This window comes from Barbatula barbatula, assembly GCF_947034865.1.
Source record: "Barbatula barbatula genome assembly, chromosome: 18".
NCBI lineage: Eukaryota > Metazoa > Chordata > Actinopteri > Cypriniformes > Nemacheilidae > Barbatula > Barbatula barbatula.
The window spans coordinates 2,415,933-2,434,345 of record NC_136781.1 but is presented as its reverse complement, the minus strand read 5'-3'; the positions used below and the strand labels follow the sequence as shown (position 1 = coordinate 2,434,345).

At 41.1% G+C, this 18,413-nt stretch overlaps 2 protein-coding genes across 2 annotated transcripts in view; both read left to right on the top strand.

Annotated features, from left to right (window-relative positions):
- The window catches only part of nrg2b (neuregulin 2b), a gene marked incomplete at its 3' end in the record, with an annotated part of 50,786 nt that extends 39,419 nt beyond the window's left edge, over nucleotides 1-11,367 (top strand). Inside the window, exons 5-11 of the mRNA XM_079479689.1 lie at nucleotides 1,664-1,722; nucleotides 3,434-3,457; nucleotides 5,700-5,802; nucleotides 6,207-6,330; nucleotides 6,415-6,548; nucleotides 7,447-7,671; nucleotides 10,722-11,367. Coding sequence (XP_079335815.1) covers nucleotides 1,664-1,722; nucleotides 3,434-3,457; nucleotides 5,700-5,802; nucleotides 6,207-6,330; nucleotides 6,415-6,548; nucleotides 7,447-7,671; nucleotides 10,722-11,367 — 1,315 coding nt within the window. The remainder of the gene's footprint in view (nucleotides 1-1,663; nucleotides 1,723-3,433; nucleotides 3,458-5,699; nucleotides 5,803-6,206; nucleotides 6,331-6,414; nucleotides 6,549-7,446; nucleotides 7,672-10,721) is intronic.
- A 4,310-nt stretch (nucleotides 11,368-15,677) lies between these two features.
- Nucleotides 15,678-18,402, top strand: LOC306907991 (N-acetyllactosaminide beta-1,3-N-acetylglucosaminyltransferase 2). Its single transcript, XM_079480540.1, has 2 exons — nucleotides 15,678-15,821; nucleotides 16,769-18,402. Exons 1-2 carry the CDS (start codon nucleotides 15,780-15,782, stop codon nucleotides 18,149-18,151), a joined length of 1,425 nt encoding a protein of 474 aa, XP_079336666.1. The 5' UTR covers nucleotides 15,678-15,779; the 3' UTR covers nucleotides 18,152-18,402.
- The last annotated feature ends 11 nt before the right edge of the window (nucleotides 18,403-18,413 follow it).

Genomic DNA, 18,413 nt, shown 5'->3' with positions numbered 1-18,413 from the left:
CCGACTTGCCACAGTTCGAAAGTCAATGGAGTAATCCGCAACAGTCCTTCTGCCTTGGCGAATACTCATCAGGGTCCGAGATGCCTCTGCTGTTGTGGATTCCAAATCGAATACCTTGAGCATCTCCTCTGCGAATAGGTTGAAGGTTGCACATGCTGGGGTCTGGCGCTCGAACTCCGCCGTTCCCCAGAGTTGAGCTCGGCCCGTCAGGTGAGTGATCACGTAACCGACCCTCGCCCCTTCAGTGGCAAAAGTCCTGGGTTGCAGGGTAAACTGGACACGGCAGCTCGTCAGGAACACCCGTACCTGGGTTGGGTCGCCGCTGAACCGCTCTGGATTGCCGATCCTGGGTTCTGGGGCTCCGGCAGCCACGGCAGCAGTGGACTGGGCAGGAGACTCGGGTGCTGGGCCAGTGAGCAGGCTGGCTGGGGCTGGGCCGGTGGGACCAGGCAGAGGAGAAAGGTTGGTGAGAAGTTGAATGATCATTGCAAGTTGTTGCTGTTGCTGCTGGAACTGCTGACGCTGTTGGTAGCCGGCTTGAAGTAGGGAGGCAATGTCAGTAGTGTTGCGGTTTACCTCTCTCTCTGTCTCTTCCAGGCGTTGCCTGGCGGTGGGTGGTTCTGGTTCGTTGGTTTCCATGCTGGTTCGACCGTGCGCTGGGTCCATGTTTGGTCAGATCGTACTGTCAGATACCAAACAGGACGAGGACCACAAAAGCGTCACGTTCAAACGTTTATTTAAGGGTTGGGGGTTAAGGGGGTTTCAGGGGTTCCGGGGGGGTACAGGAGTTCCAAGAGTCTGCGTGTGTGTGTTCCCCCAGTAGCCGAACAGCGATGGCAGGAGCTGGATGATCCGGGAAGTCCTGGGGGAAACACACACACAACAGCAATTGAAACGAAGCAGCAGTACAGTCAAGGACTAGGCGGTATTCGTAGAAGAGGGATGGAAGGCAGGTCAAGATAACCGGGGCTGGAGAACACAGAAGTAGTTGAGCGGGTCCGGGATCACAGGCAAAGAGTCAGAGGCGTTTTCCAAAACAGGCAGGTAACGGGTGCTGGTTGCAGACGATCTGACAAATGTGGACTGAAAAGCAAGGCTTTAAATACAGGGCATGATGAGTGGTGAATGCAGTGCAGCTGGTAGGTAAACGAGGGTGAGGCAGAGCAGAGCAGGAACAGGTGGAGGTCATCAGACTTCAATCAGCATGTGTTACCAGGCAGAGAGACAGCTCATGACACAACCAGTGAATAACCAGAGGTGTATAGTTCATCACAAATGAACTATTATACTATATAAATTTTAACAAAAATATTTTAACTTTAAATATTCAGTTTAAAAAAAAACTATCATAAGCTTATAGAGCTTTTGTTTAATGTGATGAGAAATGTTTGGCATCAAGTCAGTGTTTGTGTCCTTTAACATTTCTTTGTGTAAACTCCCATGACCTAAACATGACATGAAATGACCTCTTTCCTCAGGTTGCGGGCCCTGTGACATCACAGTGATGACATAATCAGGTGGAAGAGCTCTGTGTGACATGGGTTGCTATCTGTTGTTCTAACTGCATGTCTCTTTGCTCTCCTCTCGTCTCTCTCTCTCTCTTTCCTCATGTATCTGTCCCCCCAATCCCTCCCCTCCATACCTCCCTGTTTCCCTTCATCAGGTGTCCAAATGACTTTACCGGTGAACGCTGTCAAACCTCCGTTATGGCCGGTTTTTACAGTATGTTCATTTCTACTACCTGTCTGTTGGTCCGTCTCTGTCTGTCTGCCTCAAGACAGCTGCATGTTGCCTATGATGTGTGTGCATGTACAGTACGTACAGTATCTACCTCTGTTCGCCCATTCAGTTTGAGTTATTGGTGACCTTCAAGCAGACATTTTGTGGATATTGAATTTTTCCTCTGAAGAATATTAAATGCACATTGCATTGATGTACAGTACAGAAACGTGTATTTGAAGAAAGTAAATACAGAGCAAATGAAGTAAAACTTGCTACCTTGAAATAAAGTTCACATAGATCTGAATGACTTGGACTCAATGAGATATAGTGTTAATTGAGATTAAGTGGTGAACTTATTCCATCAGATGTATTCATTAAAAGTGTGATAGAGACTCATTTATAACATTTAAAGAAATCTTCAGGGTTCAGTATAAATGGCACGCTGTCGATTTCCACAGAAAATGTTTCGACTCATACGATGAAAGTCTACAGGTCAAACACATTTTTTCTATATAAATGATGTAGAATTACTGATCAGTACAGATTGCGTTTCATTCACAAACTTAAGTTTGTATTGCGCTGTTAGTATACGGGTTTAAAGGTACAGTTCACCTGAAAATAACAATGCTGTCTTTTATTCACCATCATGTGCTTTAAAACCCTTCTGTGACTCTTTCTTCCGTGGAACACAAAAGAAGATATTTTGAGAAATGTCTGAGGGGTTTTGTGACTGGAAGTCAATGGGGTTTCGATGTTGTTCTTTAAAATATCTTCTTTTGTGTTCTACAGAAGAAAGAAAGTCATACAGGTTTGGAATGACATGAGGTTGCGTTAATGCTGAAATATTGAAAATGTTTGGGGTGCCCGTGTACTGTATGTGAGAAATGCCATTGTTTCAATTAAATGTAAATCAGGCGTATAGATTTCCTTCGTTCAGAGCCTTTCTCTTTTCTTTTATTATTTTCTGTGGTTATCCTCAGCAGTGTACAAAACAAGCTTAAAAGTTTCTTCTTGTAAAGTGCAAGTTTCTTTTTTCGAGGCTTGATGCATGACACTTAATCTCAAAACTTTGACCTCTGGTACCACTACATTGGTGGTGAATTGTTAGAAAAACCCATAATATAACATAATGCATGTCATGGCACAATATGTGTTTAAACCGCTGTACATTTGCAGTGGAAACAAAAAGTGTTCATGTTGAAAGTAAATGTATATCATGAAAATGTACATTTTGGGACCAAACATAATCCATCTGTGTGTAAATCGTAAACACCATTATTTGTGTCAACATTCGTTGTTACTGAACTTGTCTTTTTTTGTTGTACATTGTGCTTTTCCATTTAATGTTTTTGTTTGTGTTTCTTAAACTTTAAACCCAGAAATGAGGTCTAGTAAATATGGCAGTACGTTTGGCTGCAATTTAGGGTCTGCATGCATTCGCACGTTTGCTTGCCGCGTGCATTATCAACAAGAAAGGTGTTGTGTTGTTTATTGGTATTTTTGTTTTGTTTCATTTCATGGGGATGGAGTTGGCCGGTGTTTGTCTGCATTGTCTGTCTGTTACTGGAACATACAGTCACTCACCCCAGTGTGTCAAACAAAACCAAACAAACAACACTACTAACCGCATTCTGGTATATCGCCGCTATCTGAACGACTGGATAATTTGACCTGAAACCTGTCTTCTTGTTTTTTCTTTCTGCATTGGCAGAGCATCTTGGAATTGAAATCATGGGTATGAAATTATTATTATTATAGTTTCAAAGTTCATAATTTTATGGCATAGTTTGTTTCCACATGAGAACTCGTCTGGTTCTGTTTTCTCTGTACTATATGACTACTCAAATACATCCTCAGCTTCTTTTTCGTTCTGAAAAAGCGACACTCATTTTAGGGATATACCGTAGGAATATACACATTCGGCATGTAGATAAATATATATTTAATGGACAGTTCAACATTTTATCTCATTTTTACTCGTTCTTGCTAATATGAGCAGGAGTGTCTTTTATTGTAATGTTGTTTCTGCATTTTACTCCCCAGTAAGTGCATTTTATCTTCACCTCTAATGGATTATTGCTTTAATACTTTATCGACGCATTTCATACTTTTTATAATAGAAAAATGCACATTTTATAATGTTCAGTTAAAACACATGTATAAATGAGATAAATCGTGTTTTTTTATTTTGCATTCCAATTATGTCAATCAAACAGCAGTTGGTTTGTTTTGATTTAAGACATAATAACTCAAGAAATACAGCTAACTAACAAATTAAAACACAATACAAACATGATACCATAATAAAATAGTTGATTTTTGAAAAGTTATCTTATTTTGGAACCAAACTCTTCACTCACAAACACACACATATATATATATATATATATATATATATATATATATATATATAATTAATTAATTAATTAATATAATAAAATATTGTGTAATATATAAAAACAGTTTTTTCAGCCAGTTTTTTGTTAAATATTTTATAATACTGCACCATTGAAACGTTTTTAATCATTTTTCTTTACTTTAGTGCAACCAGATATTTTGCCGCTGTGTTTGGTTAGCATTTAAAATGTGTCCCATTTAAAACTTGGGTCCTGACTGTGAACCAGTTGCGAACCACTGATCCGGTGTCTCCAGCTGTCCAAATTCTTCAATACAGAATGTTAGCAGCACACAACATGCAGTAAATCTCAGAGACGAGGGAGTGAAAATGAGTGTTGCCCATCTCTCCTGTCTTTTCTCTGCACCTCTAGAGTACATTAGTGGTTAGTCTGGGTACATCTCGCCCTAAGTTTCCTTTCTCTCATTGGCTCAGTTTCCTGTAACAAGCATGCAATGCAATATCAGTGTCTGACTCAACCACCCCCTCCTCTTCCCTCCCCACATTTCTCTTTTATTACACACCCGTCCCCTACTGTTTGGCCCTCGATTCTCTTACCTCGTTCGTTTTTCGTTCCCTCTCTCCATGTTCTGTACGTTTCCTCTGTTGCTGCCCATGTTCAGCACCCCGGAGTTTTGAATTGAAAAACCTGAAGTGTATTTAACAAAGGCATCTTAATAGGTGGTCTTCATAAAACCCGTATTTTACCTTCTTACCATAGTTGAAGGCGACATGAAACGACATTTAAACATGGCTGTTTGGCTAATATCCCTACAATCCAAGACCTAGCAAGCTGACCGCTGGCCCATAAAACCTCTCTGTATTTTATTTGGATTATGTGATGTCATTCAGAGAACAAGATATTCATTAAATAAAGGAAATTTTAGGTGGGAAAATGTGTTTTTGATAAGAAGCCATTATCCTTGTAATATTGTATCCGTTCACAATCAGGAATGTGTTTAGGAAAGTGAATAGATTTAATGTGCTTTCATTGGGACTTTAAGCATAGTTATGGCAGTTGCAATAATGATTTATGATGAATATGTGAACTAACTTTTGAAATTCAAGCGGGTTTTATGAACGGCCCTCTCCAAAAAGCCTTTATAGAAATGCAGTTGTTGTTTCAACCCTGTTGTACAGCCAAGCTCGGGGCAAGAATTGATTGGCTAAGACATCTCTTTCAACATCAAAGGAGAACATGTAGAATAATGCATGTCGTGGGCTTTGAATGGGGCAGAGATTTAATTTTATGACCCTCTACCTTAAAGCTTCCTGTTTTAATATAATCCACTGCGATGTGAAACTAGCAGAATGACATCTTTTATCTTTCAATGCCCCTTAAATGAACACTATATACTGTTTAGCTAAGCTTTGTACTTTTATAAATGTGAACTATTTCTAAAGCTAAACATAGAGATGAGTTAGTTTGATCTAAACCGTGTTTAAATGCCGCTACTGACGCAGCGGTTGTGTGTCTGTCTGTGTGTGCGTCTTGTGTTCAATGGCTGTTGTGTATATGCGTGTTTGTTTCTGTGTACGTCCGTGCATATGTGCGTGTTTGTCCGTGCTCTCGTTCATTCAGAGGCCGAGGAGCTGTACCAAAAACGCGTGCTGACGATAACGGGCATCTGCGTGGCGCTGCTGGTGGTTGGCATCGTCTGCGTGGTGGCATACTGCAAAACCAAGTAAGCCCCAAGAGCTCCGTCGACCGCCAAAAAGAGCCGTGCACGCTCACACATTAACATAAAACAGCTAACACTTATCCACTCCAAAATATGAGTAACCGCTACAATCGACATATGGTACGTAGTGGACAGGAGGTTAGAATATCTTAACTGCTTTTAAAAAGATGGTGAATGATCATTTCAGGTAGTAAGTGTCATTGAGACCTTGAAACAATATTTTGAAAACAAGAAATTCAAGTCATTTGTAGTAAAGGAACGTTCTGTAGTGAATATAAATGTGTCGGCTGTAAAATATATCATCAGCTGGGAGTGAAATGTAAATCATAATCCAGTATTTGTGAATGACTGGAAAAAAACCTGTATGCTGGTTTAGATCAGATTACATTTATTGGATCCGTCTACAGGAAACAAAGGAAGAAGTTGCATAACCATCTGAACCAGAACATGTGTGCGGAGCATCCGAACCGTATGCTGGCCAACGGACCCAACCACCCCGGCCCTGGCCCGGAGGAAATCCCCATGGTGGATGTGAGTTTAACTGCCCCGTTTGTTGTTAAATAAAGAATTCGGGTTTAAAATGTCATGATCACATGACATCTCTTTTATTTGCAGTATATGTCAAAGAACGTCCCGGCAACTGAGCGAGTAATACGTCACGGAACAGAAACTTCAGGCAATTTTTCGGGCAGCCGAATGTCCTCAAGGTCTCATCACACATCTACAGCTTCTCACGCTTCCAGTCACAGGTACTGACTCTGTCTGTCTGTCTGTCTGTCTATCTGTCTGTCCCTCTGTCTATTTATCTGCCTGTATGTCTTTCTGTTTATCTATCTGCCTGTCTGTCTGTCTGCCTGCCTGCCTGCCTGTCTGTCCCTCTGTCTATTTATCTGCCTGTATGTCTTTCTGTTTATCTATCTGCCTGTCTGTCTGTCTGCCTGTCTGCCTGCCTGCCTGTCTGTCCCTCTGTCTATTTATCTGCCTGTATGTCTTTCTGTTTATCTATCTGCCTGTCTGTCTGTCTGCCTGCCTGCCTGCCTGCCTGTCTGTCCCTCTGTCTATTTATCTGCCTGTATGTCTTTCTGTTTATCTATCTGCCTGTCTGTCTGTCTGTCTGTCTGTCTGTCTGTCTGCCTGCCTGCCTGTCTGTCCCTCTGTCTATTTATCTGCCTGTATGTCTTTCTGTTTATCTATCTGTCTGTCTGCCTGCCTGCCTGTCTGTCCCTCTGTCTATTTATCTGCCTGTATGTCTTTCTGATTATCTATCTATCTACATGTCTGTCTGTCTGTCTGTCCCTCCGTCTATTTATCTGCCTGTATGTCTTTCTGATTATCTGTCTGTCTGTCTGTTCCTCCGTCTATTTATCTGCCTGTATGTCTTTCTGTCCATCTGGATGTCTGTCTGTCTGTCTGTTCCTCTTTCTATTTAGCTGCCAGCCTCGTCCAATCATCAATCTATCCGTCTGTCTGTCTATCTGTCTGCCTGCGTCGTCTCTCTATCTGTCTGTCTGTCTATTAATCTGTCTGTCTGTATATTTATCTGTTTGTCTTTCTATCTGTCTGTCTGTCTGTCGCCCATCCAATTATCCATTTATTCGTCTATTTATCAATCATCTATTCATTGCATGATGTTATTTTTCCTCTCAGGCACGAGGAGCGCACCTGGAGTATGGAACGCACAGACAGCATACACTCTGACTGCCAGTCGGGTGCACTTTCCTCCTCTGTTGGCACTAGTAAATGCAGCAGCCCGGCGTGTATGGAGGCCCGTGCTCGGCGTGCAGCGTACTGTGGATATCCTGACGCTCCACAGTGTTCCTTACAGTATGGAGACTCTTACAACTCCCTGCGGGATTCACCCCACAGTGACAGGTGAGTGAATAGAAAAGAACTGCTCTACTTGTTTTTTCTGACTGTGTTCAGTGTTCTATGAAAGACAAAAGTTGGCGATGTTGTCATAAAATAAAACTACACTTTTAACTACATGCTTCAATTCAGTGACTGTAGTTTAGCTTAGATTTGCTATGTTATAGTAAATGCTACATTGCTGCTATTTGCCACTTGTATTGTCTACCGTAGACGACTATTAATTATTTTTATCAATAATTTGTATTATTATCAAAATCAATAAGAATAACTTATAATACTGTAATAGTAATAATAATAATACAGTTTTTCTCCATTGGTTTGGCTCATTTCTTGAAACAGAAATTACATTCTCAAAACAATATGGACAAACCTCCAAACAACTTGGCAATTGTTTACAACAGAATTGAATTTCTCATTCATTTGATCAAATTGCAAATGTCTAAATACATGTGTCAATGTCTCACTAAATCTTTGCAAATGATTAAGTACAGGTAGCCTACATTTAGCACAATTTCCAAGTGAATTGATCTTGTTGATCTAAACTGATTGTTGATTCTCAGTCTAATGGTTGTTCGCTCCAAAACGTTTCAGCGTCATTTCATTGTATAAGTCATCACATGCACAATAGTCTGTTCAATTGTCAAAATTAGTCAAGAACATAATACCATGAATACCATATATGAATCCCTTGGAACATTTTATACATTTATTACAGCAATTGACAGTCAGTTGAAACTAGAACTTGACTAACGAAGGAAGAGTTTCACACATCTGAGATGACCAATTAAACAGTATGTTTAGTTGCCTGACAGGTGCTGTCCATGACTGTAAATGCTGCCAAACATGTATGTAAAGAGCTTGACCATGCAACCATGCCGGACCAGTACAATTTCTGAACATGGAGGCACCTGGCCAAGTAAATGAACAAGGGCAACTGCCTGCTCGAGGAAGAGGAGGAGGAAGAGGAGTAGTAAGCGTGCGTGGTGGTGGAATAGGGGGAAGAGGCAGAGGAGCATGAAGAAACCATGCTGTCCCGGATGAAATTCGGGCCACAATTATAGACCATGTCATCAACCATGGCCTCACAATGGCGGAGGCAGGTCGCCGAGTGCAGCCTAATGTGCCTCGCTCTACAGTCTCCTCCATCATCCAAACCTTTCGTAGGGAAAACAGGTATGTAGTAGGACACTGTATATAGAGCATGAAATATATATTTTTACACATTTACCTAATCATTTAGTGTGTGTGATAGGCCTACAGTAATATCTTACCTCAATGGTATGTTATGATACTAAAAATGACAAGTTAAACATTGGAAAAACACAGTTTTCCACGACAACCTTGCACGGGTGGTACAGAAAAACTTCTCGATGAACAACAAGAACAAGAGATCTGTAACATGGTGATGGCAAATAATGCCATCACAATGAGACAGATCCGCGCTGCAATCCTACAAGACAATGCCATATTCCAAAATGTCAACTATATAAGCATCTCCACAATAGACCGTATATTGAAGAAGCATCAGATGACAATGAAGCAAATTTACAGGGTACCATTTGAGAGGAACTCTGATAGAGTGAAAGAGCTGCTGTACCATTCTGCCATGCGCTGTATATCTTCTGCCTTCTTCACCCACCAAGTGTCCTCCATGATCCGGAGGGCACGCTGGGTTGCAGATCTCGCTGCGTTAAAGGTGGCTTTCAAGGTAGGAGATCCAGGGCAGGACAGAAGAGCTTTCTGGGCATCATGTTTTATTTTGAGGAGTTTCTGTATCTCAGCCAAATTGCTGTCAAACCAATCCTGATGGTGTTTCCTCGGCTGGCCCAATGCCTCTGAAGCTGCACTGTGGTTCCCAAACTTTTTTCGCTTCAATATCCACTTTACGTGATTTGTGTATCCAGGTATGAAAATATTTGATTTACATTTCAGTAAGCCTAGTCATTGATGATTTCACCCCTCCCCTTTCTGTCAAATACCCCCTGTAGTACCTCTGCATATGGGTACATGTACCCCAGGTTTGGAACCACAGGAGTAGTGGCCAGTAGTAAATTGAACTAGTGGAGAACATAGAACATTCCTATGTAATGTCTGTAACTGTAGTGAATGACTCTTCTGTATGACTGATTTGATGTTTTCTTTTTTTCCGCTATTGTAGAGAATAATGGCATTGGAAGGAAACGAGACCCCTCACATCCTCGTGTTTGTGGATGAATCTGGCTTCAACCTGGCCAAGGGCCGAAGACGTGGCCGTAATATTATTGGCCACCGGGCCACGGTGGATGTCCGGGGCCAGCGGGTGGGGCAATATAACTATGTGTGCTGCCATATCTGAGAATGGTGTGGCCACTCACATCCCCAGTCCTGGCCCATACAATACACAGAAGCTCCTTCTTTTCTTGGACCGCCTTCATTTTGATCCCTGAAAATGAGAGAGGTCTTGTAGGGCCTCACCTACAATATGACAGTACAGTAACCATTGTTCATGAAGGACGGGGCTAAGACTGATAGGTTGACATGAGGGATGTTTCAATGGTCCTCTGCCATAGTGACAAAACATCTAAACATTTTGACTTGCAGTGCTTACACAATGCTAAAGGGGCGAAGCCTTTTGGGGGCACTGACTGTTAAAATGAGAAAGAAATTTAGTTTTGACACATGAGTGAACTGTTTTGGGAGAGGTATGAGCTTTTGCAGGTAAACCATGGTGTTGCGCTGAACCATCCACACTATTTTGGCAAACGCATTAAGAGTGTTGAGAACGTCCGGTCTGTTTCAAGAAATGAGCCAAAGCAATTGAGAAGGATCTTTGTCATTTTCGTGGCACTGACTGTTTATATGGGAAAGGAATTTAGTTTTGAAGCATGAGTGAACAGTTTTGAGAGAGATGTTAGCTTTTGCAAGTGAGCTATAGTGTTGTGCTGAACTTTAAGACTGTTTTGCCAAATGATCTTAGAATTTTGAGAATGTAATTTCTGTTTCAAGAAATGAGCCAAACCAATGGAGAAAAACTGTAATAAGCTACTCAATTTTTTTGTCTACAACTTTCTTAGGTATGTGTCCGCTTTGACCACGCCGGCGCGTCTGTCTCCGGTGGACTTCCACTCCTCACTGCCCCCGCAGGTGCCTACCTTTCAGATCACCACGCCCAACGCCAGCCACGCCCTCTCCCTGCCGCCTGCTGCCTCCGCCGTCGCCATGGCAGCCTACTCGCCCGATGACGACCAGCCGCTCCTGCACCGCTACCGGCGCTCGCGACAGCCGTACTATGCAGCAGAAAGCACAGGCTCCCTTCCGTCCAGCCCGTACCGCTTCGTGGACGACGAGGACTACGAGACCACACAGGAGTACATGACCTCCCGAGAGCAGCCCAAAAAGAGCGGCAGCGGGCGACGTTGGCGCAGAAGATCGCGAGTCAACGGACACGTCGCGCAGCGCCCACCTGGACCCAGGAACTACAGCTCTCAAAGTTGCCTGTCGGACAGCGAATGGGAGGACGATGAGGTAGGCGACCTCGGCCACGGCGAAAGCACGCCGTTTCTTAGTATGCAGAACATGAACGCCACCGAGCCGGCCACCATCTATCGACCCAACGACACGCGGACTTACAGCAACACGGGACGCTCTGGCTCCCGCGGCAACGTGCAGTCGAACAAACTGTCGCAATCTCGGTCCAAACCAGACAATGCACCCCTTTAAAAGAGAAGGAGAAAACAAGGACGAATCAACGTATCTAGGAGCGCAAAACAAATGATATGCTATAGACCTGCACCTATGAGAAATATTTTTTATTTTATATAACAGACAGATATTCTAAACAAATGAAATATTTATTTTCATTTCAGCAAAAATTGTCTACTAGCTAGCAGCAAAGACTTTTTATAGGGGGAAAAATATTTATATGTAATTTCTTTTTTTGATTTACAGCATTACGAGAAACAATTACGTGCCAATTTTTTCACGAGTTAGAAATAGAATAATATTGTGGTGCCTTTTGCTGTTTGCCGATGAGGGAGGTTCAGTTGAGTTTTTGTAGCCTTTCGTAAAACAGACCCCTGGGTTTTATAGACATGTTTGTCTCTCTCTTTTTGTTTTTTCTTTTGTTCGTTGGTTTCGTTTGTTCAGGATCTCCCCATTTGAACTGTGATATTATTCAGACACCATGCAATATTGAGTCACTTCTGTGTAAGGTGTTTGTTTACATCAGTAGGATTTACATGCACACACCCGATTCATTCTGTACCAACAAAACCGTTTCGTTTTGGTTTACGCGTTTCGTTCTTAGTTGTTTCTCAACTGGTCGTCGCATATTGTTTTCATGAAACAGCAGTATGCAGGAGTTCACAGGGCACGACGCCGGTTCCTCGGCGTTCAGGGTTTTCAATCGTGGTGGTCTGTACGTCCAATGAATGTGTTTACACTCGTGTGTGTGCGTGAAAGAGTAGTCTGTGAATGTAGAATCTCAGTGTATATCTACGTGTCTTCGTGTACACAGTAGTGGCTGCCTTTCAGCGTGAGGACGCGTTTAGTTTGTGCGTATAGCGTCGTGTTCGTCTTCAGGTTAACGTTTCGAGTGCGTGTAGACATACGCCTGTGTGTACCAGTGCTCCAGTAAACGTGTGCAAGTATGCTTGTATTCTTTCTGTTGGGTCTAAAGCAAGCTCTCTATTTTAGCAAGTGACACCAATGGGTTAAAAACAGAAAGAGACACATGTTGGTGACTTTGTCACCCCCTCGTGGTGAGACGAGCTCATTGCACTGTATCATCCTTCCATGAGTAGTCATTGGCCGCAGTGCCACCTGCGGGGGAACCAATCCAGCCTGATTCTAGCCTACATGGACCTACATCTCTTCTCTTAGCCCACACGTTTCCATTCCTATGCCAGCAGCTTTAAGCCGCACTGTGTCTCAGGACTTTTCATCGAAAACTCATAAGACGCCTCTCCGACCGGAACAGATCCATTACCGCCCGTATTGTCTACGTGATGCTGGAGAGACCATACACAATGATACGACCAGCTGTGTTTGTCTGCAAATGGTCCATGTTTTTGTTGTTTCTCTTAGCTTTTCTTTCCTATTTCTGTGATTTTCTTTTGTGTGTGTGCAAGCTGGAGACTTGCTCAAAGCAACATGTGTTTGGCTACTAGACGTGCAACTCTAGGCGGATGAAGATATAGTGTTAACCCCTCCTTCCAGAGCCCAGCAGCCTACAATTAATTTAGACAAACAGCATATGCACATGTACACATACAGGCCCAGTTCACCCCAAAAGAACAGTTCGTTTATTTACTCGCCCCCACATCATTCAAGACATGTTTGTTAAACACCAAAGAACACCAATGGTCATTTGTTTCCATTCATTTAAAATGAAGCCCAAAAATGAAGAATGTTGCTAACCAAACAACGCTGGCCCCCATTGACTTCCATTGGATGGACACAAAACACTGAGACAATATCTTCTTTTGTGTTTCAGAGTCACGTACAGGTTTTAATTGACTTGAGGGTGAATATTTGATGACAGGATCTTAATTCTTTTGGGTGAACTGATCCTTTAAGGCTTTAAAAAGGACACAGAAACATCAGTAAGCATTTCGTAAACATTGTTTGATATGACTCGTGCGCTGTATTCTGACATTTTGAAAGCCGCTGTGTGACAAACAGACTGAAAGACTTCCTCCTTACACAAAACTGTCATGTTCAGATGAGTCGGACGGAGCACACGAGTCATATGGAGCACATTTAAAGTGCATTCGTGTTCTCTTTGAAGCTTGAAAGCGCCCTGTTTATTGTACTCGCATGGAAAAGTGTGACCAAGTACATAATTAAAAATGCGTTGTGCGTTTTTCTACGGGAGAACGAATGACATGAGGGTAAATAAATGATGGCAGAATTTTTTTTTTGGTGACACTCTCACACACACCTGCAAATACATACAGTACACATACACTTAAACACACACACACACACACACACACACACACTGAAGTCATTTAGCGTACTCGCACACACACACACACACTCATTTGAAGCAGCACTCGTCTCACAGATTTCTTTCTTCCTGTATTTATCTTCTGTTCTTCCTGTCTGCCCGTAAAGGCGTCCCTTCCTCTGCATGTACTAGTGGTTCAGGTAGATGGGTGCATGGTTACCGCAGCAACCGAGTCGTGTTCACACGGTGAAGGTGTAGATTTCATTTGACATTCAGCAATAAATCCCCTTTTTCATGTTCATTCTTGACTTGGAAAATGCTAGAAGTTTTTGCAAGTTTTCTCAAAAAAATAGTACTTGTAAAAAATTAAATAAAATCAAACCACTTGTTCAAATGGAGAAAAAAATAAATCTTAATTCCTACCATTTTAAAAAATGAACTTGTGAGGGTGTATGTCATTTTCTATTCTATGTGTGTTTCTGACTATTTTTTTCCAGGGAAATGCTCATTTATTCTCAGCACAGAGTCCACATTTAAATCTTTTTTTTTATTTGCAATCTGTTGATAAATACACAAGCAAGAAAAATTGAAGTGCATAAAACATAAAAACACATTTTACATACATTCAAAACACAGACTTTTGTAAGCAATATCTTTATCAGTCGTGATGCTCTTATGAATATCATTGAATTCCTGAATATATTAATGACAACACTTTTCTAGAATCTGACATTGCTTGAAAGCTTAAAGAATTGAATGCTCGAAAGCTTAAGTGAATCAGCTCTGAAAGAAGATTCATTCCTTAGCTCAATATGTAGAGCATTGCACAAAGATCACAGGTTTTATTCCCAGGGAACACATATACTGAATGCACTGTGTGATGATTTGGAGAATAGCATCTGCCAAATGTAAGTTAACTAGTGAAATGCAAAACCAAAATCTCCGGCAGTTCCAACAGTTTGGGTACAAAGACACTTATTACATTACTCAGGTAAACAATAGTGCAAAAGCATGTTTGACTGTTGTTTCTTCTGCAGTTGCTCTACCTTTAAACTATGCTTGGTATGGATGACACGCTCTGCTGAAGACTACTGAAATATTTGTGGGTAAGTCGCCTACAGCAGCCGTGTCGATCTCATATTGATATTATCATACACTCCAGACAACCCCTTTATTTTCACGATTTCTATGAATTACTTTCAGGTTTTAATAAAAATCACAACACACTACTCATGTTGTTTTAACAACATTAAATTAATAGTTCATTCTACCTGAAAAACCTGTTTTCTGCCTAGTTTCTGTGGGGAAGAGTCCCATCAGTTCACCAGTGCATTGTGTGGACAGGTCGCCACAAACAGGTTTGACATGAGTGAAACTACACAATAAAGAACCATATGTGAAATTAAGCAGATAATGTATGACATTCCACATGACATCTGACACATATTAGTGTGTTACACACAAAGTCTGCGTATATTTTCATGATAAATAGTCAAGATTAGGTTCAATATGACCACATGCATGTTGTCAGAATGTTACAGCATTTAGTTTTTCAGCATTTATGAATCCTTGTTAATGTTAGTTAATGTCAATCCGTGCTACGTTAACTAATATTAAAAGACACCTTTGATTTTTAAAATGTTTTAGTAAATGCTGAAATTAACATGAACCTAGATGAATAAATGCTGATCATGTTAGATCATGTTAGTTTATGCATTAACTCATTGTTATTTTGTGTTCAAATTGTTGGTAAGCAAACAAACCACACAGGTAACAATAAGGAAGCCCTTTAGCCAAGTTGAACAAATATTTTAAGTTCATGTTGATGACAACCATGGAGACAATGGTTTCACACATTTTCCATTTTGCTGAAAAGCTTGTAGGATATCCAATGGCAAATTCTCATCATGTGACAACATGCCAACGTTTTTTTTTAGTAATAACTAAAATTAGTACTTTTTTGAGTAATAACTAAGCTTTTTTATAGCCAAGACTTTAGTTCTAAAAAAAATACGGCTAAATGATTCATTTGACTTAGAGATGGTGGGCGTGTCTTTACTCATTCACCTGATCGACACCTGTATACACGAAGCCACTTCACGCGCTGTTCGCGAGGTTCGGGAGATTCCGCCATCCAACGAGTGGATTTTATTTATTTGTTTGTTTTGTTAGAAGACAATGAATGGCGAAATTTAAAGTAAAAAGATTCATCACCAGAATCGTGGTAAGTCAAAATATCATACGTTTACGTTTTTTTACTATTGCGAATGGAACCATAACATATAGATTCACTGGTATGTTTTAACACTTTTACGCAAAAACTGCATACTCAACACCCTTGCGTTTTTAAAAAGAATGTCATTTTTGTTGTCGATATAGTATGGATGCGTATATAATGCTGCATTTTTTTCCTAGATAATTGTTTGCAGTAAAATTCACTATGAAACAGGGTGATGTCAGCTAAAGGTAAAATGACCCATTTAAATGTGTCATCTGTCATATTTCATGCCTAAGCGGTTGCCACAAATCATCAGTATGTTTAAAATGTTTACATTGCCTGTATGTCTGCTAAGATAAGGAGAGCAGGACTTCAAATGGAGACTGTCTTTAAAAACTGTGAATTATTCAAGTCGGTGGTTATATTAAGAATTTTATTTTATGTGTATCTTTTGTTAAATACAATATTTAATTTATATAAAATAATAAATGTTCGTTCTTGTTATACCTTGTAACATTTAAAGTACTCATTAACAAACAAACAAACAAAGAAAACCTCTAATATCGCCTAAAATAAATCTTGCCTTGACCTAAATTGTGGTATACTGTATGGTAGAAAAACATTATTTTTGATACATGATGCAGTGATGATAAGAATAAACGAAAAGTGGCCCATTTTAGCTGACTTCACCCTGCTTGACTTTATATAATATATACAGTATATGCACGTAATCCTAGTTAAGCCCAAATAACAAGGTGATTAAATGAACTGAAACTTCTTTGTTAAAAAATGATTACTATGGAAGGTTTGTACCCAATTTTATACCACAATGTACTAAATAATCTGTGATAATTGATGCCGTCTGAATGATCTCATGCAATTTCTAATGACGACTAAAAACACCAAACATAATTATAAAAAGCTTAATTTTTGTATCATTTGTCTTTTCAAAGTGTATGGCTTCACATCTGTGTCGATATCGTCGCCGGATCCTGTTCATCTGCTCGCCGTGCTTTGTGCTTATCCCAGTGTACATCTATGTGTCAGTGGCTTTGACCTATGCCATGAAACACGGCAACTCCATGATTCAACCCGTACCTTTGCTACCAACACGCTTTATTGCCACTGGGCTGAGCTTCTCTAAAGATCTGGCTCCGCACCCTGAAAAGTGCTTTTGGAGAACCGGACTAGATAGTGGAGCACTGTGGAACTTTATCCAGCACATCGCAGACCGCAGAAAAAACCCAATCCTAAATCCTTCACTGATCGCTGCTTCTGTAAACCACAGCAGGATTACTGACTATAGAGAAAGTTCCATTGGAAGAAGTAGATCCTGTTCTCCAAATAATGAGATTCTTAATATAATGCCAGATTACGAAATTCTTCCCACCCAGATGAAAAATTTTGTCATGTCTATGCACTGTCGAGACTATCCACTGATCCTTGAGCCGTTAGATGTTTGTAACAAAGCGCCGCTGTCAAAGACTCGGGCTCCGATGTTGCTCCTTGCCATCAAAACTCAAGGGGAAAACTTTGAGAACCGGGAGGCGATTAGACAGACTTGGGGGCGTTCAGGATGGGTGAAGGGACGGGATGGAGAAGGGGGGCTTGTTCGGCGGGTTTTCCTATTGGGGACGACCAAAGACTTGCATACCGAAATCAAATTAAAATTTGAGAGTAAGTTATTCGGTGACATCATCCAATGGAATTTCACAGACACTTTCTTTAATCTTACGCTGAAAGATGTGCTGTTCTGGGAGTGGTTCTCAAGACGTTGTCCACACGCCCGTTTCATCTTTAAGGGTGATGATGATGTGTTTGTTAGGACGCCTGCTATCCTGGACTATCTGCAGGCTGAGGAGGAGAAGATGGCTACGACTACGAAAAGATATTCACAATCAAACATGGAGCAGTTTGTTGTGGGTGATATTATAAGCAACGCAGCGCCTTTACGTTTGAATGATACAAAGTATTACGTCCCAAAGAGCTTCTACAAAGGGCTGTACCCAACATATCCGGGCGGAGGAGGCGTGGTGTATTCCGGTACTCTGGCCCATAGGCTCTTTGAGGTGTCAAAGAGTGTTCATCTCTTTCCCATTGATGATGTCTATCTGGGCATGTGCCTGCAGAGACTGGGGGTCCCACCTATCAACCACCCCGCCTTCCTCACATTTGACTTTCCTAAAGATGAATCTAAAGATGCCTGTGCAAACCACACAATCCTCCTGGTCCACAAGCGCAACCCAATTGACATGTTCCAGCTCTGGACTGAAACATTAACACCCACCCCTGAATGCAGATACACAACACTGAGAGTCAAACCTCGTGTCCCTTAAGCCTGTTCTTAACAGGTTTTCTCAGTTATGATAAAACAAGTTCTCATCCGACGAGTTTTGACTGCCAGTATTTAAATGACATTCACCTCTAAAGAGCCTAAAACCATTGCAAAACCAACCTTCTCATCATTGGTTTGTTTTTGTGTCGAACAGAGATTTAGACTGTTTTCTAACTCAAACACTCATCTACTATAATGCATTGCATGATGTTTTGTATGAGTTTGAAATAAAGCTGATTGTTTTGTACAGTGATTGAAAGGGA